This window comes from Momordica charantia, assembly GCF_013281855.1.
Source record: "Momordica charantia cultivar OHB3-1 chromosome 4 unlocalized genomic scaffold, Mcharantia_2.0 BLBB01000004.1, whole genome shotgun sequence".
Classification (NCBI taxonomy): Eukaryota; Viridiplantae; Streptophyta; class Magnoliopsida; order Cucurbitales; family Cucurbitaceae; genus Momordica; species Momordica charantia.
In genome coordinates, this window is record NW_028275162.1 from 25382363 (window position 1) to 25408312 (window position 25950).

At 36.1% G+C, this 25950-nt stretch overlaps 1 protein-coding gene across 3 annotated transcripts; it reads left to right on the top strand.

Moving 5' to 3' along the window:
• The first annotated feature begins 3 nt into the window (after positions 1-3).
• Positions 4-25774, top strand: SEC8 (subunit of exocyst complex 8). 3 transcript variants are annotated; one of them, XM_088122702.1, is made up of 29 exons: positions 4-239; positions 357-440; positions 1062-1307; positions 4388-4509; positions 5170-5382; positions 5739-5912; positions 6782-6886; positions 7297-7406; positions 12206-12379; positions 12958-13099; positions 13189-13295; positions 15103-15407; positions 15491-15654; positions 15956-16071; positions 16533-16603; positions 17384-17514; positions 17604-17653; positions 18111-18211; positions 19047-19159; positions 19299-19410; positions 20333-20526; positions 20667-20752; positions 22535-22721; positions 22806-22883; positions 23831-23932; positions 24065-24139; positions 24929-25024; positions 25112-25161; positions 25257-25774. In XM_088122702.1, the coding sequence occupies exons 4-29, from the start codon at positions 4468-4470 to the stop codon at positions 25342-25344; spliced, it is 3186 nt and encodes a 1061-aa protein (XP_087978828.1). In that variant the 5' UTR covers positions 4-239; positions 357-440; positions 1062-1307; positions 4388-4467; the 3' UTR covers positions 25345-25774. The 3 variants fall into 3 exon arrangements, with proteins under 3 accessions (XP_087978828.1, XP_087978830.1, XP_087978829.1); XM_088122704.1 differs by having other exon boundaries at positions 4455-4509; XM_088122703.1 differs by having other exon boundaries at positions 1065-1307.
• The last annotated feature ends 176 nt before the right edge of the window (positions 25775-25950 follow it).

Below are 25950 nucleotides of genomic sequence, written 5' to 3' on the forward strand. Positions count from 1 at the left end.
TCTTCGGGCAATACCATGGGATGCTCCATTTGCATCTCGCTGGATGTGCACCTTCGAAACCAGATTGATCTCTTCATCTTTCTTTTTGTATCTTGGAGTAGCCATCAAATTTCATTCAGATTTTGAATTCGTCCGCGAAGAAGCTCAACCACCTCTAGAGAATCGATCTCTAAGTAGATTGGTTTTTGAATTTCAGTCCCAATTGAATCCAAACTCTTGCAAATCGTAAACATTTCAAGGTAAGTAATCTATCTTTCTTCTCTAATCACTTCACAGCCCGCCTTCAAAATTTATCCTTTATCGTTTATGAGTATCCAACCCAACCCAACCCACCAAATCTCCTTTATGCACTCCAGGCCGCGTCGGTATTGAGCTTCCATGATCCTGCCGGGGGAGGGGTCCATCAAAATAGTTAAAGTATTTTCTTCTCTACATATTTGGTACGCTTCTTCCAAACGACTTGATAATTTCCTGAAATTGTGCCATTGTTTGATAATGTAGTTCTCTAAATAGATGTATGTGGTGATGAACGTGGATTGAGAAAAATATTAATCTTATGTTGGATGTCTGTAGTGCTTGAAATTTCTCCTTTAAAAATCGCTCGGTTCCTAGCCTCCCAAATCTGCCATGTTGTGATAAAAAATTTTAGGCTAAAATACACTTTTAGTCAATGAGTTTGAGGAGAAGTGTCTATTTGGTTCTTAAGTTTCAAAAAATAATTTGGTTACTAACTTTTAGAAAATGGTTATAAATAGTCCATAAACTTATTTGACCGTTAGTTGACTAACAGAAAAATGACATGGCATAATTGAGTGGTTAAGTTTTAAATGACGTGACAATGTTAAATAAATTTATATTATTTTTATGATATGTGGTCAAATTTTAAATGACGTGAGATATCATCGGCATAAAATTAAAATTTTAAAATATGGTTAAATATTTTTATAGTTAAATCATCTATTAGACTCCTTACGATTTATGGAAAGACAGAGAATAAATTTATAAATAAAGCAACCAAAAAAAAAAAAAAGAAAACAATAAAGCGAAAGAGAAAATTTCAGCAGAAGGAAGAAGCAGCGGCGAGAGGAACAGATCGCGGAGTCCTCAGAGCTGTGCTGACACAGAAGAAAGCCGAATTTGTGTCTTCATGCCACCGCCCCACTCCACAGAAATCTCTTCCCATAACGCTACAACAAGACAAATTCCAGAGCTTTATCTGCCGTGACTTCGCGATCCTCAATAACCCACTGCTGGGTTCTTGGATAAGCAATTTCAATAACCGGCTGCTTGGTCTTCTAGGGTTTTCTGTGAGTTCTTATTTCTCTCCTTTCGCCTTTTCTACATTCCTCTCATTGTAAGCATTAGATTATGAATGGAGAATGAAGATGCTGTTTTTAGATTTGATGTTCTTTGAATTGTTTGATGATGTGATATTTTAGCTGGGTGTTAAGAAAGTATAAGTTATTCTTCGTTATTTATATTTGAGACGGATGATACCTCATGGAGGAAATTAGTGCTGGCGTTGGATCCGAAACATTGAGGTGTTTGTGTTTCAGCTGAGACATGAAAGTATTAGCATTAGTAGCGAAAATGGTAGATAGGCTCAAATTGTTTTGTTTGTTATTTGCAATCTATTGATAGCTGTATGTTGTACACGATTTCATGGTTAGATTGAATCCAATTTCTATCGATTTGGTGGGTCATTGACAATAAAATATTGTTGACAAACCTCCGTTTAGCGATAAGGGTGGGTTTTTGTGGCAGGCAGGCGGGTTTTTTTGTTGTTTTTTTATGAGATTTGTGGTATGAGAGGAACAACAGGATTGTTAGGTGGACGAAGAGATATGGGGAGGAGGTGTGGGTCGTTGCCCGGTTTCATGTTTTCATTTGGGCTTCAGCGTCTAAAGTGTTTTGCTAATGTTTGCTGAATCCATTCATTTGAATGCATAAATTATCAAATCGAGCCATAGAAAACCATTGTTTTGTCACCACAGTAAAGGGCTGTGTTAAATACACAAAACTAACTAATCTTGTGGGAACTTAGGGGTGTAAGTTGTTGTTGGTTGGTTGAACTAACTAATCTTGTGGGAACCTAGCGGTGTAAGTTGCTGTTGGTTGGTTGACTTTGATTTTGGCCCCCTCGGTATAAATCTAACATTGAGCTTATGTGTCGGTTCAGCAAAAATTTAAGATAAAACTGCATTGACTGTCGGAAAAAACCATCGAAAACCATGTGAAAACAACCCAACCACAATAGTTTGTCTCAAAGTTCTATAAAAAACCACATCAACTGGACCAAACATGGCATGGTAACAAAGCAGTTCAGTCCCGTTTGTTGGTCTTGCTCGTTGTGCTTTGGCATTTCAAAAATGCATTCCCTTCCCTAAGTATGAAGGTTCATCACAGTTTAGCCGAGTTATGTGGTAAATTTTATGTTGGTTAATCAGGTCTGAAATGTATAATCTCAACTAGAATTAAGCAGATCATTCGTACTTCTTTGGGACCATTGCATATGTATGCACGTCAGCAAGTGTACACGGTCGATTTGTAATCATCATAGGTGAAGTAACAGGGTCTTAATAGAGAAAAGTGAAGGACTCAATTTCTGGTGTCAGATGTGATCCATAGTTGGACCTTACATGCGATGGCATGAAACTATAAAGCGGCCAATCATCAGCCCACAATAAACCCATAGTAAATCCCTCTCATAATCATGCCCCCACTTGGGTCACATGCCCACATAACCTAGCTCGGAGAGACATTGTCAAGCCTTATCCTTCGATTAAGGACAGAATCACCTTTCGCTTGGGCAATGGCTCCCTTCCTCGGTTTTGGAAAGATGTTTGGATCAACAATGAGCCCTTATGCCGCACCTACCCCCTTCTTTTGCTCTTCATTCCAGAAAATCTGATTTTGTTAAGAATTTCTAGTCTTTGGAATCTCACTCCTGGGATATTCACTTTTGGCGCAACCTTAAGGATGCATAAATATCTGAGCTGGCAGCACTTCTCCATAATTTACCCTCCCATCGGCCCTCTATAAATTTGGTACCTACATTTGGAGTTTGGAATCTCATGGCTCCTTTGCCACAAGCTCGCTTATTAAAGACCTTAACAGGCCCATCTCACCTACTGCTCCAACGGATTTGTATCGGGCCATCTAGAGGGATTCGTATCCAAAGACGATCAAATTCTTCTTGTGGGAAACTAGCCTTCACGCATTGAATACGCACGACAAACTCTAGAGAAGATTGTCTTTCAAGACCCTGTCGCCAATGCGTGAAGGCTAGTTTCCCACCAGAAGAATTTGATCGTCTTTGGATACGAATCCCTCTAGATGGCCCGATACAAATCTGTTGAGAATAGGAGGGTATCATGAGGAGGGTACCATGAGGAGGATCGCCCACCGAAAAGCCCTCAATTGATCCAGAACTGCTAGCATGGGAGAGAAGCCTGCTGAAACAATCAACAACTAAAATAAAGAGAAAGGGGAAAGGGGGTTTAAAGTCTGGTTTGGGCTTTAAAGTATCCTCAAGTGAAAAAACGAGACTGTGGTTTTTTTTTTTTTAACAAGATATGAACTTTTAATTGATAGATGAAAAGGAACAATATTGTTCAAAAATACAAAAATACAAACTCCCGAAGGGGTGAGAGTGAAAAACAAGAAATAGAATATAAAACATAGGACAAAACTACAAAGGAGAAATAAAGGCCTCCCAATTCATACAAATCATACTAGGGGAATACAAAGAAAAAATATCGGAAAGAGCAAACCATTGAGCAGCTTTGAATTTGGCAATGTTGAAGCATTCTAATGACGTACGACCAGAATCTTCAAATATCCTTTGATTCCTCTCAAACCATAATTTTGAGATGATTGCCTTAAACCCATGAATCCAAAGTAGATTAGCTTTTGGTACCAACCAAACTCCATGGAGAAGCTGAAAAATATTATTGATCCCACACCCATGCTAATTCGAACATCTGGAACAAAAGATTCCAACAAGCAGCAGTATATGGGCAGAAAAAGAAAACGTGACTCAAACCTTCCCCCTTTTCATAAACAGATGGATGGTTGCAAAGCCATTTTAGGAGTCTTCCTTTGTATAACCTATGCTGTATTGACCTTGCCATATAAGAGCCTGTAACTGTTGGTACTACCATCCATTTGACACACATATCTCTAATGTCTATTTTGAAATTAGTTTCTTAAAATGAAGGAAGGGAGTTGTTGCTTTTGTGCTGCATTTTTTTTCCTGTAGAGAGTATATGCTTCTCCAGGGGGAGATATCATGACATGCATTAAGTTCATTTTAGGACTGTTATTTGTGGATGCTGTGCTATTATGTTTTTGTTTCTTATTATAATAGGTAGTTTTGCCCTTTCAGCTTGGTTTCAAGAATCAGTTGAATGACTTGAGTTGTGCTTCGACAACTACCTGCTGCTCTTTCTTAGGTAAAGGCTCAAGATGGGAATTTTTGATGGCTTGCCAGTACCTCCTGAGAAAGCTGTGAGTCTTCTTTTAGACATTCATTTTCATGTAGTTCAGGAATGCATCTCCCCAAGCAGTGATATTAAAAAATATCCCACTCAAGAATAATAAGATGAATTGAGTAATTACAAAAATGCTTATGTAAAGACTCCAACTAGATACTGCATGTGTGCAAATATGTCACCTATCATATCTGGTGCATTTGGAAAGAAAGTAACAATAGCATTTTTGGAGATGAGGAAGGTGCTAAGTCTTTTGCAGAGTTGTTTATTTATTGACTTCATTATGGATGTGTTTTTCTAGTTGTTATGGTTTACTTTCATCTTTTATTTTCTTTGTTATCGTGGGTAGTTCTTTGCTTGTTTTATAGGACTTATTGCTCTTCCTTTTTATATGATATTTCCTCTATTTGCTCCATTTGTATTTGTGAGTCTTAATGAAGAAAAGCATAAAACTGGACTTATTTGATTCTTCCAGTACATTAACTACTGAAATGATGGAAATTTTCTAATTTTCCTAGTCATCATTATTCTGCAATTAAATCCCTTTGTTTTCTATAAAAGAAATGTAGCCAATGACTTTTGAACAAGTTTTGTTAAATATCAACATTGAGTTTGACAATTTCCTTGAAACCATGTGCAAATTATCTTTATATCTGAACATTTATGTTAAACGCAGTATTTGAAGGATGAACTTTCCAGAGTAGATGAGAGTTGGGCTACTGCACGGTTTGATTCACTTCCTCATGTTGTACATATTTTGACATCAAAAGATCGTGACGGGGAAGCACAAATTTTAAAGGAGCAGAGTGATGTTATTGAGGAAGTTGTGGATGAAGTCGTGCATGCTTTTCACAGTGGTTTCAACAAAGCCATTCAAAATTACTCCCAGGTTTATTTAGACTTTTACTTACCTGAATGCTCCCTTCTACTCACTGATTAGGGATTCAAATGTTCACTTGGACTCTCAGTTAGTCATTAATCTTGCATCATATTTTCTTTTAGGTGAACCCATTATTGGCATAGAGTTTTCCTTGATCTAATAAGTAGCTCGTTTCATTCATTAAATAAATATTTGATGTATATTGCAATTTTCTGCCTTACTCATTTCCCCCCTTCTCTCTTGTATTTGTTGCAGAATTCTCTGTAATTTGTTATAAAACTAAATCTTGTTCTAGGCTTTTAGCTGAGTGGTGATGCAGGATTTACTGGGCGTGGATTTGAATATTTTTATTGATTTTTCTTCAGATATTGCGGTTATTTAGTGAATCTGCCGAAAGTATAGCAGTTTTGAAGGTTGATTTAGCTGATACAAAAAGAAGTTTCAGTGCCCGCAGTAAGCAGTTGCATCAGCTATGGTATCGTTCAGTTACATTGCGTCATATTATATCCCTCCTAGATCAAATTGAGGGCATTGCTAAGGTATGCCTCTTTTTATTTTCTGGCAGTTTTTGAAGGTTTGTATAAATCAAATATTGATGTTTGGTCGGTTGTTTTGGCCAAAACCAAGGCCGAGAGTGAGTGAGATCGGAGAAAGGTTGATGGACGCTAGAGGGAGATGGAGTTAGGGTGTGCTTGCTGTTGCGTGGCTGAGAGGGCTTAGATGTCAGTGGAGAAGTGAGAGGGGAGTGATGTGGAAAACCGAGAGGGAGATAGAGAGGGCTGAGAGCATGAGATGAAGACTTGAGGAGGGGAGAGCCGTAGAGGAGGGGAGGGTAGTGGGGAGGCGTGTGGTGGTGTGGGCCTACTATGAGATAGATGGGGGATTGAGTGAAAGAGAAAGTGATGAGGGTGTGCAGTTGTAGAGCTGGCGTGGCGGTTATTAATATATATATATATATATATATAAATTGTTCTTGAAACAAAAAATTATTGGTTTTCTTTAAGAGAGCAGTAGCTCTTGTTTGTTTTTTCCCTTATCTTTTTGTTGTTTTTTTTTTCTTTAATTTATCAATATGTTGGTTGGTCAAAAATTACTTTTGGCCAAACTAACTGACCAACATGTCGGTTTTGTAAACTGACCGACATTGGTTTGTTGGTTTTTCAGGTTTGAATGTTCACCCCTATACCAAGAGTTAATTTCTAGTCTTCAATAAAAATATTTTAGTGAAAATGTTCGCCCTGGGGTGATGATTTGAGGTAGTCTTGTGGCCATTGCCGGGAGTGGCAGTGACTAGTTTCGGCCATCGCGGATTTTTTGTGATTTTGTGCTTCAGTTGTGAACAGAAAATGTTGTTATTCATTCCCAATAGTTGTGAACAGTCATAATATTCTTCTGAAACACGTGTCAGGTTCCAGGACGAATTGAGAAACTGATTGCAGAAAAGCAGTTTTATGCAGCAGTTCAGCTGCATGTGCAATCTGCATTAATGCTTGAGCGAGAAGGGCTTCAAACAGTAAGTTTATTAAGGAAATTTAGCTGACAACTTTTTTGTTGCCACAGGAACATTTATATTCACTTTTCCTTTCTGGTGTGACTATTGCTCCATGTTTGGTAGGGAGAGATGGGAGGAATGGGAGGGTAGAGAGTGAAAAGGGAAGGGAGCATGGGTAATTGTGGTTAATTTCCGTTTATGAGTGAACTGGGTTAGGGCTTATAGCATGATTTCATAAGATTTGATATAGTATGCTAATTTTTTTCATCCCATATAAATTCTATTCAGCACCCGTCATTGCTATTTCATATTAATGCTTCAGAAGTTTCTCTTCTGGTTCCTCATGGACACACATATCATTATTATTTCAAGTACTTGAAGGATGTTTGCTTTATCGTGGATGCCCTGTGTGACACCAATTCACATGCTAGGTTGGTGCACTTCAAGATGTGCGATCAGAGTTGACGAAATTACGGGGAGTCATTTTTTATAAAGTTTTGGAGGATTTGCATGCCCATCTTTATAATAAGGGTGAATACAGGTATTTTATTTCTTCTTCATCTTCTTGTTTGCTTGTAGGTGACACTTGGTTAGAAGTCAAGTTATTTACTCACTGGCATTACCTTGTGTCATTTTGTAAGTTGCAAACGAAATGATGCCAGCATTTTGGTTCTTCCTCGTTTTTTTTTTCTGCCTTGTGGGTGTTTGTATATTTGTATTTTTAATGGCTAGAGATGTTATGTTATGCTTTGTGTTTATGCATGAGGTAGGTATTATCTACTACACCTTACTGGTCATTGGTACTTTCTCATTGTTGGTTGTGGTTCATGTTTTTTTAAGAAGAAACAATTTCATTGATATATGAAATTAAAGTACAAGATAGGGAGCTCCCTAACCCATTCCAAGGTAAAAACTTCTCCAATTGGATAACAATGAAGAGTAACTGTAGTGATGTAAGAGAGGAACATTTACACCATATAACGACCAAGAAATCTAATGATTCAATTCAAAAGAACGGTCAATTGGTTGTTCCTTGTCTTGAAAAATCCTAGGGTTCTGTTACATCCAAATAGACCAAAATAATGTCAAAAGAAAAAAAACGCATCCAGAGGATTTTTCTTTCTCCTTGGCAAAAGGGTGATCCATGAGTGTGTATGCCATGGGAGACTCATGTCGGTGGGAAGAGCTGTGGACAATCCCAAAAGACAAAGATCTTACTCCATACTCTTGAAGAATAGTTGCAAGAGACAAAGATGTGGCCTTGTGGTTGTGCCATTGTGATTCATGTTATTGCCTTTAAATCAATTTTGATGTATGTTACAATTACGGACAAAATTATTTATTTAATCTTAATGAATGGTATGTTATAATTCGAATATTGTTTTGATTCTTGAATTTTTGGGAAGAGTGGTCTAGGGGGAAGAAGATGTCTCAGGGGAGATTCGGTCCAACACTTGATGTTTTCTGGCTACTCTATGGGTATTTGGCAGGAGAGAAACAATAGAATTTTTAGGGGAGTGGAGGGATCTGTGTGAGATATTATTAGATTTAACACTTCTTTATGGAGATTGGTCACTAAGGCTTTTTGTAATTATCAGTTAGGAGCGATCCCTGGATCGGAGCCCGTTTCTTTAGGGGTTCCCTGTTGCTGGGCTGTTTTTTTGTATGCCCTCTTTTTGTAGTTTTTATTCATTTATCTCCATGAAAGTGCAAGTGCAGTTTCTTATAAAAAAAAACACTTGGTTCAATACCTCCTTCTGGGTGCCAGTGACTATAGAGTTTTGTATTTATCCATTGTTACTTTTGATTATTTGAACTTGGTCTCTTATTTTTTTGATTAAATGTTCAAACTAGTTCTCGATGTTGACTTCTTTAGTTGGATTTAATTGTTGGGACTTAAAAGGTGCATCATCATGAAGCATTTTAATAATTGTTCTCAATGGCTTAAAGCTGGTAAAAAAAATTGAACGAAAAGAATATCTGAGATATACAAATGATATATCGTTTGTGTATTTGCTTCCTTTTATGCATGAATTATTGTCCTAGTTTTCAGTATTTTTTTAAATGGAATAATTTGTGAATGTAGACGTGAAATTTTATGTGTCGAGAGAAAAAGAAGTAGAAGTCTGTGTAATCTACCATGGTTGCATAAAATTTTAGGGGCGTACTCACTTATGATGCCATGCCTAGTTTTTTTGTTTTGTTTTGAGAAGAAACCTGAATGTATTAAGAACATAAAGGAGAATAGCCCAAGGGCTGGGGGTAGTTACCCCACCTACAAGAAAAAAAATTAAAGAAGAGCTTTTCAGTTGTTCACAATTGGAAAGACTGTAATTACAAGGGATTTTTTTGTGATTGAGACACCACCAAGAGAGGTGAGATGTATACTCCTACAAAAAATTTCAGAAGAAGAAACCTTTCTTTTAAAGTGTGACGATTCCTTTCTAACCAAATATGCCAAATTAGCGCTTTAGTTGCACAGTTCTTCGCTCTTAAGGGAAGATTTCAACCGACTAGGACTTCCACCAACCAAGTATCTATTTGTTTAGGAAAACAAATAGAGATACAAAGATATCTGTCAAAGAAGACCAACCTTAGTTGAACACTCATGATCGTTTACAGAAACACTGCCCAAATTGGATGATTTCTCCTTCTGTTTGTCTCTTTTGTTTGAGGAGTGGAGAAACCTTAGACCACATCTTCTTTACAATGTTCTTTTGTTGAAAAGGGTTGGCACTTTCTGTTCAATTTCTTTGGCCTTTCTTCTTGCATGCCTCACAATGTTCAATTTCTTCGTAATAGTGTTCATATTACGGCGTCGTGGTGGTGCCATAGGAATATAAAATTCTTTTGTAATTATAGCCTCTCTATGATTATACAGGACTGAAATGCTCTCCTTTGCTAGTTTTTGGGAGGGGGTCACCTTGTCCCTCTTCCTTAGGCTATTTTTTGTTCCTTTCAATCTCTTTTAATGAATCGTTTCTTATCAAAAAAAAAAAAAAGGAAAGGCTAGAGTCTTGTGGAGATGTGGTGCCATAGTGTTCTGATATTAACATTTGTATGCCAAAAGACGTGGAGAGTTGGATTTTGGAATGCTTTTATGGGTGGCACTTAAAAGGAAAGGCTAGAGTTTTGTGGAGATGTGCTTTTCAAGCTCTTTTGTGGAACCTATGGCTGGAGAGGACTCACGCTCCTTTAAAGATAAAGATAAGTCTCGGGAATCTTTTTGTAATGGTGTGCAGGTCTTAGCTTCCTGGTGGTGCATACGAAATATGAAATTCTTTTTTAATTACAGTCTCTCTTTGATCTTACAGGATTTGAGAGTTTTTTTGTGATTAGCTTTTTTTTTTGGAAGGGGCTGCCTTGGCCTCTCTTTTCTTCAGTGAATTGTTTCTTATCAAAAAAAAAAAAGACCAACCTTGGGAAGCAAAGGGACAGTGGAGAAAGATGTGATCAATATCTTCGTTGCTCTTCCAACATAATCTATAAATGGAAGGCAAGATAACCCAATGTCTAAACTTTCTTTGAAGAAGGTGATGAGTGTTCAAGCTTCTGTGCGCCAAGAACCTTAAGAAAACCTTAATTTTGTTAGGAGAGTTGAATTTTCAAATGGAGGAGACGAAGGGAGAATTTTTAGGGAAGGAGCAGCATCGACAAGCTTCAAAAAGGCATATTTAGTGGATAACACACCATCTTTCTCCAAAGACCAGCAAGCTTTATCTCTACCATCTCCTAAGTGCACAATATCTAGCAAACGAACTAAGCTCAACCAACCATCTAATTATCTGTCAAAAAGGCCTCTGTGCAAGTCCCAATATCTTGCACTTTAATTCCAACACTCAGCTTTTCTGAAAACGGGTGAAGTTATTTCTTTGTTTCCTGAAAGTAAAAATTTCCTTTTGGATCGGTGTCTTTTTATAGATCTCATTGTCTTTTCAGCCATTTTTTGTGTACTCCCCATTTTTTATAATGAAATTCTTAGTGTCTCTTATCAGAAAACGATGTCTTGGTTGGGTTTGATTGAGAAAATTGATACGGTTTGTGTGGTTACAGGAGCGGATAAGATAGCATGGTCTTTGGAATCCACCAAATCAAATTTTCTCTGTCTCACTAATTCAAACCAGAAGTTGACTTCCCCTTTAATCAAAGCAATATGGCAATTTAATATCCCGAAAAAGTCGAAAGTTATTCTTTGTACAGAAGTCTCATCACACATGAAAGGTTACAGAAAAAATTTAATGGGTGGCCCATTTCTCCTGCGGTGTGTTCCTTTGCCTCCAACATGAAGAAACTTCGGATCATTTATTCCTTCACTGTAAATTCACCCCAATAGGCTGAGAGTTTTTGCTTAAAACTTTTTATATTAATTGTTGTAAGTCCAAGTCGATTGATGGGTGGCTCAATGAAGTGTTGTTCGGGTGGCTTTTAAAGGGTAAAGCTGAGACGTTATGGAGGTGTGATGTTAGTGCTTTTTTTGTGGATGGTGTGGAAGGAACGGGACAATGGAATTTTTGAAGGAACTGCCTCTAATTTTAACAGGTTCATATATGGTGTACAACTTACGACATCTCTTTGGTGCTTTAAACACAAGGATTTTTTTGAATCCTCGATTCTACAGGATTGGAAAGTGATAATGTATTAGTTTCTGTTGAGAAGGGGCTCTCTCATCCCTCTACCCTTAGGTTGTCTCGTCTTTGTTAATATAAATGGATACCATTCTTTCTCCTTCCCAGGAGCATCCTTTGGTAGTCAAAAAAGCTTCTTGCACCGATAATAAAAGTTTTTTAAAAATATTTTGAAGATGTAGGCCTTACCCTAGTTACAATCACTAATACTTAGGCTTTAATTGTAGGCAACATGTTTTTGGTTGGTTCCGCTTTGCAGTTTTGAAGGTTGAGATATTATAGTTTTCTTGTCTTCTCTTGGTGGAGGGAGGTTTCAGATTCTTTACTTATCTTCTTTACTTCTTCGGGCGTTCAGTTTGTGTTAAGTGATTGTTTTGGCTTCCTCCTCTGGTTTGTGTTAAGTAAGCTGCTACCTCTGTTAGAGGAAAGAAAATTGAAGAAAAGAAAAACTCTGAAAAATCTCCATTTTTGGTCCATCATACATTAACGAAGTTTCTCTTTTCCTTTTGAGGGTAAGAAGCATTTCACTAAGATACTTCTTTATCTTTCCTGGGAAATGAAAAATGAAAATTTGTAGGCAAAGCAAAGGTCTTTGCCTCTTTTTTGTCTTTCAGCCGCTACCTCGAACTATGTGGTTGGGTAATTATAAGTTAGCTATGACATTTGGACTTGGTTTTTGTTAATGCAAATTTACTATTGATCTGCTTTTCTGCAGCTCAGCAGCCTCGATCATGCAGGAAAGAGACAATGAAGTCCCAACTGCTGAAGCTGTTGCTTTGTCTTTGAATAGCTCACAATCCCTGTCTCGAAGAACCAAGTCACAGAGAGGTGACAGTCAGTTTGGCATTCATGTGGCTGGATCATTTAGAACAGGTTCTGTTGATGATGGGTAAGAGTTACGAACTTCCTTCTTCTTTTCTTTATTTCTTTCTTTCTCTTCCTCATCTGTAGGTACTGCTTTACCTTCTCAATCTAGAGTACTGTTCTTTCCCCCCTGTCTCTATATAGTTACCTATAATTTATTTGTCCATTTTGTACATTTGGTCGTTTCTCAAAGTTCTTGATGTAGCCAATTTTGATGGCTACCATGTGTATGAATAATGTGAAAAATTACGTTTTGTCATTGATTTCTTGAGCTTGAACAAATTTTTGGTCGTCCTTGTTCAGTACAGTGTTGTATTTACAATCAATTTGTTCTAGTGGACCACACTATTATTATTATTTTCTTGAAAGGTTACATTAAAGGCCAGCAGGTTACATTATTATTAAGAAATGCTTTTTATGTGATATGCAAACAATATCTCCTGAACTATTAGTTGTAAAGACTGTGGAGACCCTGCTCTCTCGTCTTTTTCTTAATTAAATGTTGCTGATGTTTGTGAGGGAATAATGTTATTTTAATTATTGTTGTCTCATCTTGCTTACCCTTTAAATTATTTCAATATCTGTGCCTTTATTTATTTCCAGGTCATCTTTTGATGGCCACGAGGAAGGTAGTATTTTGGAATCAAATGATGAAGCTGTCTCAGAAGGCCAGTCAAAGGACGTGAAGCCGACCACACGGCAATTGCCAACATGGCTTTCAAATTCCATTCCAGATGAATTTCTAGTAGGAAATATTTTTTATGGTCTTATAGTTTGATTCTATAACTTTTCCCTAGATTTCGTGGTTGAGTTTATATTAATTTTTGGACGTAGGAAACAGTAAAGAAGCTCGATGCTCCGCTTCATGTGAAGTATTTGCAGACCATGATTGAATGTCTGTGTATGCTCGGCAAAGTTGCTGCTGCTGGTGCTATGATATGGTTTGCTCCTTGTCAATGTTTGTTTTCACTTGAAATTAATGCTTTTGCCCTGGAAGATTTTGTAAGGAATCTTATAATTGCTATTAATATATGTCTTATTTGTTACTGACCTCTTTTTAACTTTTGCATACTTGATGCTTCCTAGGAATATCCATCCTCAATTGCCTAGAGAACATTCTGCATAGAACGTTTGGAACGTTGTCAGATTCTTGAGTGTCCTTTTGTTTATTCCATCCAAATTCCTTTGTAATAAGACAACCTATTTTAAAAAGGAGTATCTACTCAAAACACATCTATGCAATTGTAAGACCCTATGTATGAGAGTTGACTTCTGCTAGTGTCTAAAGGTCAAGAATAGGAGAATTAATGAGAGAACTGACAAGGTTATAACTATAATAGTTCTAAGGTAGCAACAAATATTCTTGTCAGAAAAATTATGCCGGTAAAAAGTCATAAGAATGTGGCACCATCTTGGATAGATGCTCAATGAAATAGGAATATTTGTGGAGAGAGTATTTCACTATCTTGATCATCTTCTTTGGAACTGCCACTTTGCCTACTTGGTTCAGAACAGTTTTTTTGGTGAGCTTGGTTTCAGCCTCACTCACCCCAAAGTTGGTAGGGCATTGGCAGATTAGCTGCTCTCTAGTCCGCCCTTTCGTGATAAGGGGCGTTTTCTTTGATTTGCTGGAGTTTGTTTTATTTTATGGGGTTTGTGGATAGAGAAACAATGAAATTTTTAGAGGGGTGGAGAGTTCTTGATAGGAGGTTTGGTATCTCATTAGATTTCATGTTTCTCTTTAGGACTTAGTAGTTAAAGACTTTTTATCCGTTAGGTGAGGTCTTATTTTGTTATATTGGAGCCCCTTCCTCCAGGTCAACTCCTTTTTCTTGGGTTGTTTTTTGTATGTTCTTGTGTATTCTTTCATTTTTATTTTATCTCAATGAAAGTCTGGTACCTTTTTTTTTAAGACAACCTATTTAGTTTACCTCCAATTGGGAGGCATTTTGTTATTCCTTTGGCTTGAATTTTGTTTGACATCTTACTTTATTCCTTTTTGTATCAGGAATTTTGAATCAATAGCTTCCTGTTCCTAGTTACTTATATTTAAAAAAGAAAAGAAAAGAAAAAAAAAGTGGTGATATATTGATTCATTAGAATTTTCCCCGTAAATGATTGTGTAAATTATTCTAGGATTCTGTAAATTATTTATCCTGTCTCCTATTATTGCTAACTGGAGAGCTTCTAACAATCTCTTACAGGATTTGTTTATTGACTTGTCCCGTGTCCTCTTGTCTTGGTTTTAGTTAGTTTTGGTTAATATAATTTCTTATTTTTGATGTAATTATCTAATTGGCTTCCCTTATTTATTTACTTATTTGACAGCTAGTATAATTAGGCACTACATGTCAGGATATTGACAATTATCATCATTAGTGCGGGCAAGCACATTTTTCTTTTAAAAAGTAGGGATATAATTTCTGCACGAGAGAATCTTGAACTTGTAAAAATTGCTTCAGATGTATCATTTAGATGAATGTTTATTTTGCTCGCTCTTGCTCTTTCCAGAGTTCCATTTCCCAGTATCTTAATCTCGTAGAAATTGCTTTCAATCTATTACTTCAAGGGATAGTTTTTCTCTCTCTTTTATACTCTTTTTTTTCAGAGCTCTTTTGTTTATCATTATTGGTTTTATATATTTTTTTTACATGATTTAATTTATGTACCTGCAAAGGAACAAAATATATTCTGTATGATCTCAATTGATTTGATCTATCAACGTCTTCAATATTTTTTTTTTCTCAGCCAAAGATTGCGGCCAACTATCCATGAGATAATAACTTCCCAAATCAAAGCTTATGCAGAACAAAAAAATTCTTCGAGGTTAGGCTTTGGTCAGGCTGTTCGATCTGAGACTGCTGCTCATTTTATGAAGGGACAGTCAGAAAGTTTACATGTACCAAAACAGAAGGGCCGGAATGGAATTCCACTGGCTGGGACATTGGTTGCAGTAAGCCCTGTCTCACCTGTGATGGCGCCCATGGGAAAGGCACAGACTTCTGCTAGAGATCTTCTTGATTCTGTTTTGGAAGCCGTTGTTCGTATATTTGGTCAGAATTTTTCATTTTTCATATCTTTTTATTTTTCTTTTCCATAAAATGCTTAATTTTAATTGCCAATAGTGATCAAGCAGAGAATCATGTTATTGTTGGGGAGCTTTTGGAATCAAAATCCTCACGACAAACAGACATGAATACACCAAAGTCCATGCCAACTGATGATAGTTGGAACCCAGACTCGGAAGGATCTCAAGTTACAGGAGGTTATACTATTGGCTTTGCCTTGACAGTTTTGCAGGTAATCGTCTAATTGCTTCTTTTATTTATTTATTTATTATTATTATTATTTTTAATCATCATATGGCATTTTTAGTAAAAATGTTGGTATATATCTTATGTATGGAATTTGGTTGTTTAGATCATTTAGTTAGTTTTGGTTTAGGAAGTTGGGAGATTTTCTTTTTTTACCAGCCATTGGTGGCTTACTTTTTGTTAGCTGGCTAATATAGAACTCTCAACTTTAAAGGGTAGTGAAGCACATGTGGATGGGTGTTTATATCTCTAAACAAAGTTGGTATTTGTTTCATCCTATGCAACAGAGTGAATGCCAGCAACTAGTTTGTGAGATTCTGCGAGCAACTCCTGAAGCAGCATCAGCTGATGCTGCTGTACAAACTGCTAGGCTTGCGAATAAGGTGCCCTCCACAGAAAAGAGGCATGTATTTAATTGATCTTCTTTACATTCTCAGCATGTTTTGGAATCTTTTTCTTTTTTTTTGGTATATATATCTATCTTCATTTGACTACTACAAATATTTTGTACTTTATCTTCATTTATCCTTCAGTATATTTACTTAACCTTCTTCATCAACCTTCAGCTTATTTTATTTTACTTATTTCTTCTTTATTGTCATTTTTCTAAATTTTTTTGCTTATTTTCTCTGGTCTTCTGGAGTATAATTTGACGTCTGGAGTTGGCTTCAGAGTTATAAGTTCTTGCTAGGTTCTAGGGTATTTTATAACATGTCAATCTTGGTTATGTTTCTTTTTACTGGTTTTGTAGTTGGTACGATATTCATACTTTTAAGGTGTGAGAATGATATGCCAATTAAATTTCTCTTGTTTTACTTATTTTTCTTGAATATTTATTGTCATTCTCATGCAAATGATCTGCAGAGATGGGGCAGAAGATGGTCTCACCTTTGCTTTTCGTTTCACAGATGCTACTATATCTGTTCCTAACCAAGGTGGGTATAGATATTACTACACGGATGACAATTTCTACTGATGCCAAGAACTCTAATTCGTTCAGTTCATGTTTTAGGGCTGATGACAATTCTATATGGTATTTTTATGCTAAGTGGTGTCAATTGGAGAACCGTTTTATAATTTCTCTTGCCATTTGAATGTGGAGATGTGCTCTTTTGTATATTTATTTTCTTTAATATTATTTTTCTTGTGCGAAAAAGTATAAAACATTTTGTAGTTAAATGATGGTAGTTTTTATTGATAACAAAAGCGCATAATTGTTTCTTGGTTGTATTGTGAGTGTTTAGTATATGGCATAATAATATCGACAACATTTTTCTTCTCTCACTCTCCATATTTTGATAGAAAACAAATAAATTTCATTAACAGTACATATTACAAACAAGGGGAACAAACCAGAATCCCAAGCCAAGGAAAATTCCAACCAGAATAAAAATTCCAATAAAAATTATAGAATTCAATTCCCCTTCTTTGTTTCTATCCTATTTTCTTTCATTCCCTCTGATAAGAAACTGAAAAAAATATATTCAGAAGAAGGGAGAAAGGAACAATTCCGTGGAACATTCTTGATTGATTATGTAGTTGCCAGAATGGCTAATAACAGCCTTGTGCTTTGGAGCTAGATTCTCTTTGGATACCTTTTATAGATATTTATTATATACAGTTACTATTTCCATGTTGTGTGTGTTTTCACTTCTTCAATTTCTCTATTCCTCAGCATATCTGAAAATTTTTCCATTTTGTTTAATTATTTAAAGGTGTGGATCTCATTCGCCATGGATGGAGTAGGAAGGGCCCCAGTGCATCACAAGAAGGCTATGGATCAGCAGCTGTCTTGCCTGAACAGGGCATTTATTTGGCAGCAGCCATATATCGGCCAGTTCTTCAGGTTTCTGACTGTTACATATGCAGACAATCAAATATGAACAAGCAAGTCCATAGTGGGTTTCTGTCCTGACATTCTGATGTCTTCTGCAGTTCACAGATACAATTGCTAAAATGCTTCCAAAAAAGTATTCACAGCTCGGGTAAGTTTTAAGATGTAGAAAACCTAATCATGTGCTTATACGAAGACCTACTTGAAAGGAATCCCCACATAGTTACTTTCTGTCTATTCTGCACATGTGAGCATATGATGGAGAGCTTGGTAGAGTTACAGGATCAAATATTGATTGTAGAGAGCATAGCCATGTTGTAGAGCAAGAGATGAAAATTTATAACAACTTATTCTGCAGCATCCATTAGTTGCTCTCTTTATCGTGTGTGCAAGTGCTTTTGTATATATGCATGCATGATAATAAGTAAGCAGATATTACTAGCGAACAATATGATAGTTAAAGTGTAATATTTATATTTATTTGACAAAAGAAATTAGTATTCATGACTTATATTTTCTTCATCCAAATATATTATCTTCAGAATCCTTTTTATTATCTTTTTTCTGCATTATTATTGGTTTTTGTTATTTAATTCTTAAAGTTACAGGAACGATGGACTACTTCCTTTTCTGGAGAACTTTGTGAAGGACCACTTTTTGCCTACCATGTTTGTGGACTACCGGAAAAGTGTACAACAAGCTATTTCAAGCAAGTTCTCTCATCTCTTAGCTTCACGTTCTAGAAACTATTGGATGATTGCAACTTGAATTAAGTTTCAGACATTTGTTATATGAAATCATTCATTGAAAAAATGAAATACCCCAAATTAAAGGGCAAGGAGTTTTATGGACATGAATTAGATTTATCTTACATGCATCAGATGTTCAGAATTCAAGTCCCTACTGCTTTTTCCTGGTGATATAAATGATTTTGGTAGGAAATACAAAAATACATGCAAGTGTCACAGCCACCAAAGACTTTTTAAGAAAAATGGAAGTACAGGAGTCGCATCTTGTGTGTCTAGGGAGAATAGGACAAAGCCACCGCATAATCAATGCAAAACCTCAAAAAGTTAACCCCCATTTGTTTATAAATTTTAAAAAACAAGCATATTACAAAGGAAAGCAGAAAATGAGGCATAGAGTGAAGCATTGTAGAGGTTTATCCAAGCCATTTCTGTTTACTGCAGCATGGGGAATAGATGGAGTTCCTATGAGATTAAAGTTGCGACAAATTGAATTGTGCCAACCACGAAAATAATATCCTAAAGGCGATTCTATAGTTTTCCAATTGTTTTCATTAACTTTCTCCATTGAGTCTTTTGATTGATATGACATAATAATATCTGCCATAAGAGGATATGGGTTTTTATTTGGCATAAAATAAAGAGAACAAATGTAGAGTTGTATGGAGTTAATTTTGTAAAAGAAGGAAAAACCTTGCCTGCATATTCAGTTTGATACTTTTATATAAGATTGTCAGTTGTTTGTGCCCTATGATACTTCTGGTGAACTATATTTCTAAATTTAAGATCCCCTTGTAGGTCCTGCTGCATTTCGCCCAAGGGCCCATGCTGCTGCAATTTATAATTCATCTGTTGAGAGGGGTCGACCAGTCTTACAGGGTCTATTGGCTATTGATTTCCTTGAGCGAGAGGTAAGTCCATATTTCTCCGATGGAGAAGTGGACTTCCCTCTGCATTATTATTTCACTTTTGTTGTATTTGATAGTTTGATATTGGACGCTGATGTTTGGCTTTTAAAATTTCTGATTTGGACTTGCCAAATTGTTTTAGGTTGTTGGTTGGGCTCAAGCCATGCCCAAGTTTTCTAGTGACGTTGTGAAGTATGTACAAACTTTCTTGGAGCGAACGTATGAAAGGTGTCGAACATCATATATGGAGGCACGTGTTTTTGTTCCTTGTCTGCTGCTCTATTTTCTCCTCAGTTGGAATATGCTTATACTTATGCTATCCTTCTAATTTTAAATTATTTTTATTGGTTAGTGTGTTCACTTTTCTTCTTGTTCATTATTTGTTAGGTTTGAACCATGAAGTATTATACTTGATAAATGTTTCTCAATTTCTCGTACAAACTCAAAACAATAGAATACTTGTTTTGTACTTTTTTATACAAACAGACTCCGGATTAATTAATGGAGGAGTAGGTTGGAGGCGAGGTTATTTTTATTTTGTAGTTGTGGACAAGATTTGTTCAAGAATACTAAAATAAGATTTTTTTTTTTATAAAGAACACTTGAAACAGAAAGATCAACAAAGGCAAACCTCGCAAGAAAAGACATATGATTAGGTAAATGCTGACAATTCTGACTCAATGTGGCTTTTGCTTTACTTGCATACCACATGATATAAAAACCAAATTAATAGTTAAATAAGATCAATCGAGAACCAATGAGTGCTTTTTTCAAGCCAAAGTATAAAAGTTGTTGGAGCAGCATATTTCTCTGATCATATGTTCCTGGAAACCTAACAAATCTTTCGGGAATGTTCATTTCCTTGAGACAAATCGTTGATGGATTCCAAGGAAATTAATTATGGTAATAAGCAATAGAAATATTCGGGATGCAGCCCTATTTGGCCTCTATGTCAAGAGCTTTGTGCAAGTCTTGTTCTCTTTTTATGGGGGATATTGATTTATTTTTTGCCTTCAATCTCTATCCATGTCATAGTGAAAGTTTTAAGTCAGTACTGATGCTTTTTTTTTTTGGTGGAAGGTTCCTTGTTGAGTCGATTTTACAATTACACTGTAGCACACTTCTTTTTTCAAATTACTTTGTATCACTCAAAAGAGTTGTTATAATTCCAGGCAGTTCTCGAAAAGCAGAGTTATATGCTTATTGGGAGACACGATATTGAGAAATTGTTGAGACTTGATCCAGCTAGTTCTTGGTTATCAAATCTTAGCAGCGGGTCAAACCTGGAAAATGATTATTCTAATGCTGAAACTGTCGAGATCGAGTTAGAGCTCTCCAATTTATTATTAAACTTACCACCAATAAAGCAGGTTTGCACATAATATGCTTGTTATTACAACTAAGTTTTGAGTTCAGACTTTGAATATTAAAGTTGGTAGTTCGTCTCCTTCCCTTCTAGAGAGAACATAAAAAATAGAATGAAGCTTACATGTTTTGTAAACCTGTTTAGGACTATCTTATCCGTGATGATAACAAACTAATTTTGCTGGCATCACTCAGTGATTCACTGGAATTTGTTGCCGACTCTATTGACAAGTAAGCATCTGGTTGTACATGCATGTTTCTTTCTTTCTTTCTTTTTTTATTTTTTTTATTTTTGTTGTTTTTTTGAAGCACTTTTTTCTTGGTAGACTTTGATTGATGCAAATTTAGGCTTAAATAATTTAGTAGTAGTCGTTGAAGCATCACATAGGGGACCTAGTTCTGTGTTCCAACAAAAGAGTTGGGGAGTGTCACATAGAAGCCTAACATTACATTCACAGATCTGAGTGGCTTATATGTATCTTCCTCAATGGTTATTTCGTGGCAATCGATGAGATTAACACCCATTTTGGTGCTTGTGAATCAGAACTTTTTAGGAGAATCTGCAATTTAATATCACACTACAACTTAAATTTGTTGCTTGATACCATTTATCACTCGACGGGTGCCTTTAGGAAAGTAGGAACGTGTTAACATTGAAGATTATAGAGAGGCCCTTTTTTTCTTCCTGAAACAAAAGCAGAGTAAGACATAATAAAATGGGAAAATGGAAAATGAAGAAATGTGTACTGATAACAAGTGAAAGAATGTAGAACAATGGACTCTTAAGGATTAAATTTATAGGTTTTAAAATCAGAAGTTTCTCCTTCAATTCATTCCAACTCTTAAAACCTCCCCCAGTCTCAACCCACCATTACCATGACAGTGCGTCTTCATCAAAGCTCACCACCAATATTAAACTACTTTGATTCTGTCAGGAAGTCAAGCTTGAAGTGCCTCTCAACCATGAACGACCACGGGTCAGGGTTTTATTCATTGAAGACATGTATTTCCATTTTTTTAAATTTCTTTGGTCGAACTGTTCCAAATTTCCAGCAAGTTTATTTAACTCCCCCTCCTTCATCACCAAGGCTTCTATGTATTCTAGAGTTCTTCCATTCACTGTCTGATCATCTGTATCCTCTCCCTGAGACACCTCATGCATCTTGGTATGTTGCTCAGTAATTATGGCCGATAACGCCTTCTTAGTTTCCTCTAGTGACGTAATCACTTGCCATGTGCTCCATCAACCTTCCTAATCCTACAAGCCTTTGCAACTCCTTCATTTCCTTCTCTGTCACCTTCACTTGCTCTTTCGCCATTTTCCCTCTTTTCCCCAGATCACGATGTACTTGGTATCAAGTTCACTATTGCAATATACAAATGAAAAAGATCTACAAGCTCTCAATTACAAAGACTCCACCAATTCGAGGCAGCCAATTTCTCTCCTAAATACTCTCTCCTCTCGCTCACCAATTGCCTATCCCACTCCCCATAAAATTTACATCAACGAAACCTGGGAGAGGAAATTAATCTACAAGCAACTCCCCTGCTTGCCAATGGCCAAATACAGGCTTAGAACTAAAACCGTGTTCGTTTCCCTTTTAATCCCTTCTCTCATAAACCTTTACGATCGGGGGCCTAACAATATTCTAGAGATCTTAACAACCATATCTTCAGCTTCGTATTCCCATCAACATGAGTTGCTCAATTACAATCCATTCTCTACACGAGCAAGTTTGGGAGAATATATGATGGATTTCATTGAAACTTGGACTCCATATCAATATTTGGATAACTTGGAGTGGATGATGACATGCTGAAGTGGGTAGCACACTTAAGATCAATGACAATATATGCTGACTATTCTTTCCTTCTTTGGGAAAGTGCTAATTGTATTTTCTTCATTATTAACGATTGTAGACGCACATGTTGAAGAGCTTGGTGCATTTAGTGATATGAATATGATAATCATATGCTGTAATTCTAAATGAACAATTTTTTGTTTGCAAACAGGTTAGGACAAACAACTTTGAAACCTTCATATCAAGCAGAAGTTAGTGGCCGGCCCCATCATACCCGAAGTCACAGTGCATTTACTCGGGATCTGGCATCATTTGCAGAGGAGTATAGAAAATTATCTATTGACTGCCTCAAGGTTTTGCGTGTTGAGATGCAACTTGAGACGCTTTTCCATTTACAGGTTGGAAAGTGTGAATTGTCAATAATTGTGGAGTTTGCTTGATGGGCAAAGTTTAACAAATTTTTTGTATTATTATTGAAACAGGAAATGACAACTAGGGAATATATGGAGAACCAGGATGCTGAAGAGCCAGATGACTTCATTATTTCCCTCACCGCACAGGTAAGTTCACTTGATTATTGCCTAAGCAATAACCATATTGTTTTCCCAGTTCAGGATGATTCTTTATTGGATAGTTTAATTGAACTGATTACGTAATTTCATAAAAAAAATAATTACTGAATCTCTATGGTCAATCTTTTTTCTTATTTTTATTTTTATTTTTTATTCAAAACAGTCTCGTTGATGATATGGAATTACAAAAAGGGGTAAAACAATCTCTATGGTCAAATATTAATTAAAGTCTTGGCTTGCTCTCTCAAATGATGCTAGCCTCATGACATATACTCTAGTGGGCACCCATTTGACAAGGGAAAAAAATTCTCTGGATGCATTTTGTTTGTGGTTTCTTTTGGACTATCTGGGTAAAAAGGAATGGTAGGATTTTCCATGACAAGGAACTCCCACTTGATCGAGTTTTCGAATCTTTAATTTTCTTGGTCATCTCTTGGTGTAAACGTTCCCCCCTCTTAGCATCTCCTATTTGATATCCAATTGGAGAGCCTTTTGGTAACTCTCTCAGAACGGGTTGTATTGCACCTGCTGTAATTCAAATTTTATATTATTAATGAAATTGTTTCTTCTAAAAAAAATTAAACTCTTGGCTTCCTTAACAGAATATGTTTTTTCTTCTTGAACATCATGAGAACTTTCAGTACTTGAAAGTAGTAGATTCTTGAATTTTTCTAATTTAGTCAGGATAGCTTTTAAAATGAATTTTTGAGGGAAGTATTTGCTAATAATCCACATATACTCTCTAAACCCAAACCCCAAATGTATATTATGCATATCCTGGGTGAAAGTGCGAGGGAAGATCTGCATCTCTTTCTTATTCATCTATTTTCCAAATATAATATATTTGATTGCTGTTCTTTTTTCTTTATATTTTACTTCATTTTATGTTTATTCATTTAAAAAAGAACTCACATACTTTCTATTCTTACCTGTAGATAACACGTAGAGACGAGGAAATGGCACCTTTTATTTCAGGACTCAGGCGGAATTACATATTTGGCGGAATCAGTGCTAGTGCAGCAAATGCATTTATTAAGGTCCATATTTTCATTATGTTTTCATTACCTTCAGATTCTTGGGGAGTTATCATTAGCTAACTTTTAGATTTTAGCTTTTTATTTAAATTTACACCTCGGTTGAGCCTCTCACTTGTAAGAATGTATGTTTAGGCGGTAGCTGACATCAAGTCTATCAATCTCTTTGGCGTCCAGCAGATATGTCGGAATTCAATTGCATTAGAACAGGTATATCATATACAATGCATCTGTTCTGGAATGAGTGAGATAGCCTGAAAATCATTATGTTTGGAGTGGTTTGGAACATTTAACCAAAGGTCGCATAATATTCTAATTCATGCTTTTCAATGGTTTGGCACATTTAGTTACCGTTGGTTTAGCCATTTCATCTCAACACAACATTGCCTTAATCACAGCTTAAGAAGCGATAACTGATAATGTGCTGAAGGATCAATAAGCTGGATTTTTTTTTTTTTAATAAGAAAAAATTCCATTGATGTATGAGATTTATAAAAGAGAGGAAAAAATCAACCCGTCCAGAGGAGTTATCAGAAACTTCCCCCATTGCACGAAAGTGTAGCGTAACTATAAGACTGGAAGAGCTGTGACATTTTGCACCAAACTATTGCAACGTAGACAGTATTTTCATTTTCAAAAAATCTATCATATGCTTGTTCCTTTGAAGATTCTTTGATTCCTTTCGATCTATGTAGCCCATAAATAATCTCTATTCTTTCCGCTTCACACATTTCCTTTATTTAGTTCTCTGGTGTTACAGAGTCCCATTTCTATTAGCTTGACTTTAAAATGAGCCAAGATTTGGGGATTTTATGCGACCTTTGCTTATAAATTGCTCTTAGTGGAAACCGATACACTGAGTAATCAGTTAAAATAATCTTAGTTGGATTATATTTGTCTAATCTCAAAGCCATCGCTATTAAATATATGAGAAAGGCGTACAACTACATTGTGAGAATGTTTATAACGGTTTAATCTATCTTGTGTTCTAATTTACAGGCCTTAGCAGCAATTCCTTCAGTTAACAGCGAGTTAGTACAGCAGAGATTAGATCGTGTGCGTACTTACTATGAATTGTTAAACATGCCATTTGAGGTAAGTTGTTTATTTTAATTATCAAAATCTGATGATCGAACGTTTAATTATGTTGTACTGACCATGGCAAATATTTTTATTCTGCAGGCCTTGCTTGCCTTTATCATGGAGCACGAGCACTTGTTTACTGCAGCAGAGTGAGTTCTTAACACAACTTCTCTGCATTCTGCTTAACGAGGGTGTTCTGGTGAAACTGTTGATCCTAAACAGTGGATGTATGTTCTTTTCATAGGTATGCCAATCTTCTCAAGGTCCATGTTCCAGGAAGGGAGATTCCAGCCGATGCACACCATCGTATATCAGAGGTCTTATCCCGTTAAGATCCCATCCAACGCACAAGATCACATATCGGAGATCTTATCCCATTAATTTCCTGAATGCTTTGAATGTCTATGCTCATGTCGTGCCAACAAGGATTCCAGTTCAAGCATATAGCTCGGTAGATTTTGAAGTGGGGCGAGTGGAAACCGAACGATGCTTCCTTCAATGGAGGAGGTTGCTATCCTAAATTCATCATATGCGGTAAATTTTATCACTTCGTTTGTGGCGGTGTTCTAAATTCTTGTGCAGAATCAATTTTGCTTCCTTTTTCAATTTGTCAATGCTCCTTGGTAACTTCAGTTCAGGTTGAGAATTATTAAAAAAAATTTATGTACATGTACTTTAGAAATGTTTTCTTGTATAAAATTATATTAATTTTTTCTTCTACACTAATTTCAGTATCAATGTAGAATTTTTAAACTTGGGTTATGATCAGGTACATAATGAAAAAAGATGGAGTCTATTTTCCTCATTTCAATTCTTGGATGAAAAAGATTGACTTTTTTAAGTTTTTCAGTTCCAAATGTATAGATTGTATTTTCGGTGAGTTTAATGTTTGCTGGATCCAGACCTTAGGGTGAACTCAGGTGTCCCGGTTATATAGT

Coding starts and splice junctions, on each gene's coding strand:
- SEC8 (XM_088122702.1), top strand. CDS start 4,468: ATGGGAATTTTTGATGGCTTGCCAGTACCTCCTGAGAAAGCT. Junction 4,510..5,169: donor CAGTACCTCCTGAGAAAGCT/GTGAGTCTTCTT, acceptor TGTTAAACGCAG/TATTTGAAGGATGAACTTTC. Junction 18,212..19,046: donor TGTACAACAAGCTATTTCAA/GCAAGTTCTCTC, acceptor ATCCCCTTGTAG/GTCCTGCTGCATTTCGCCCA.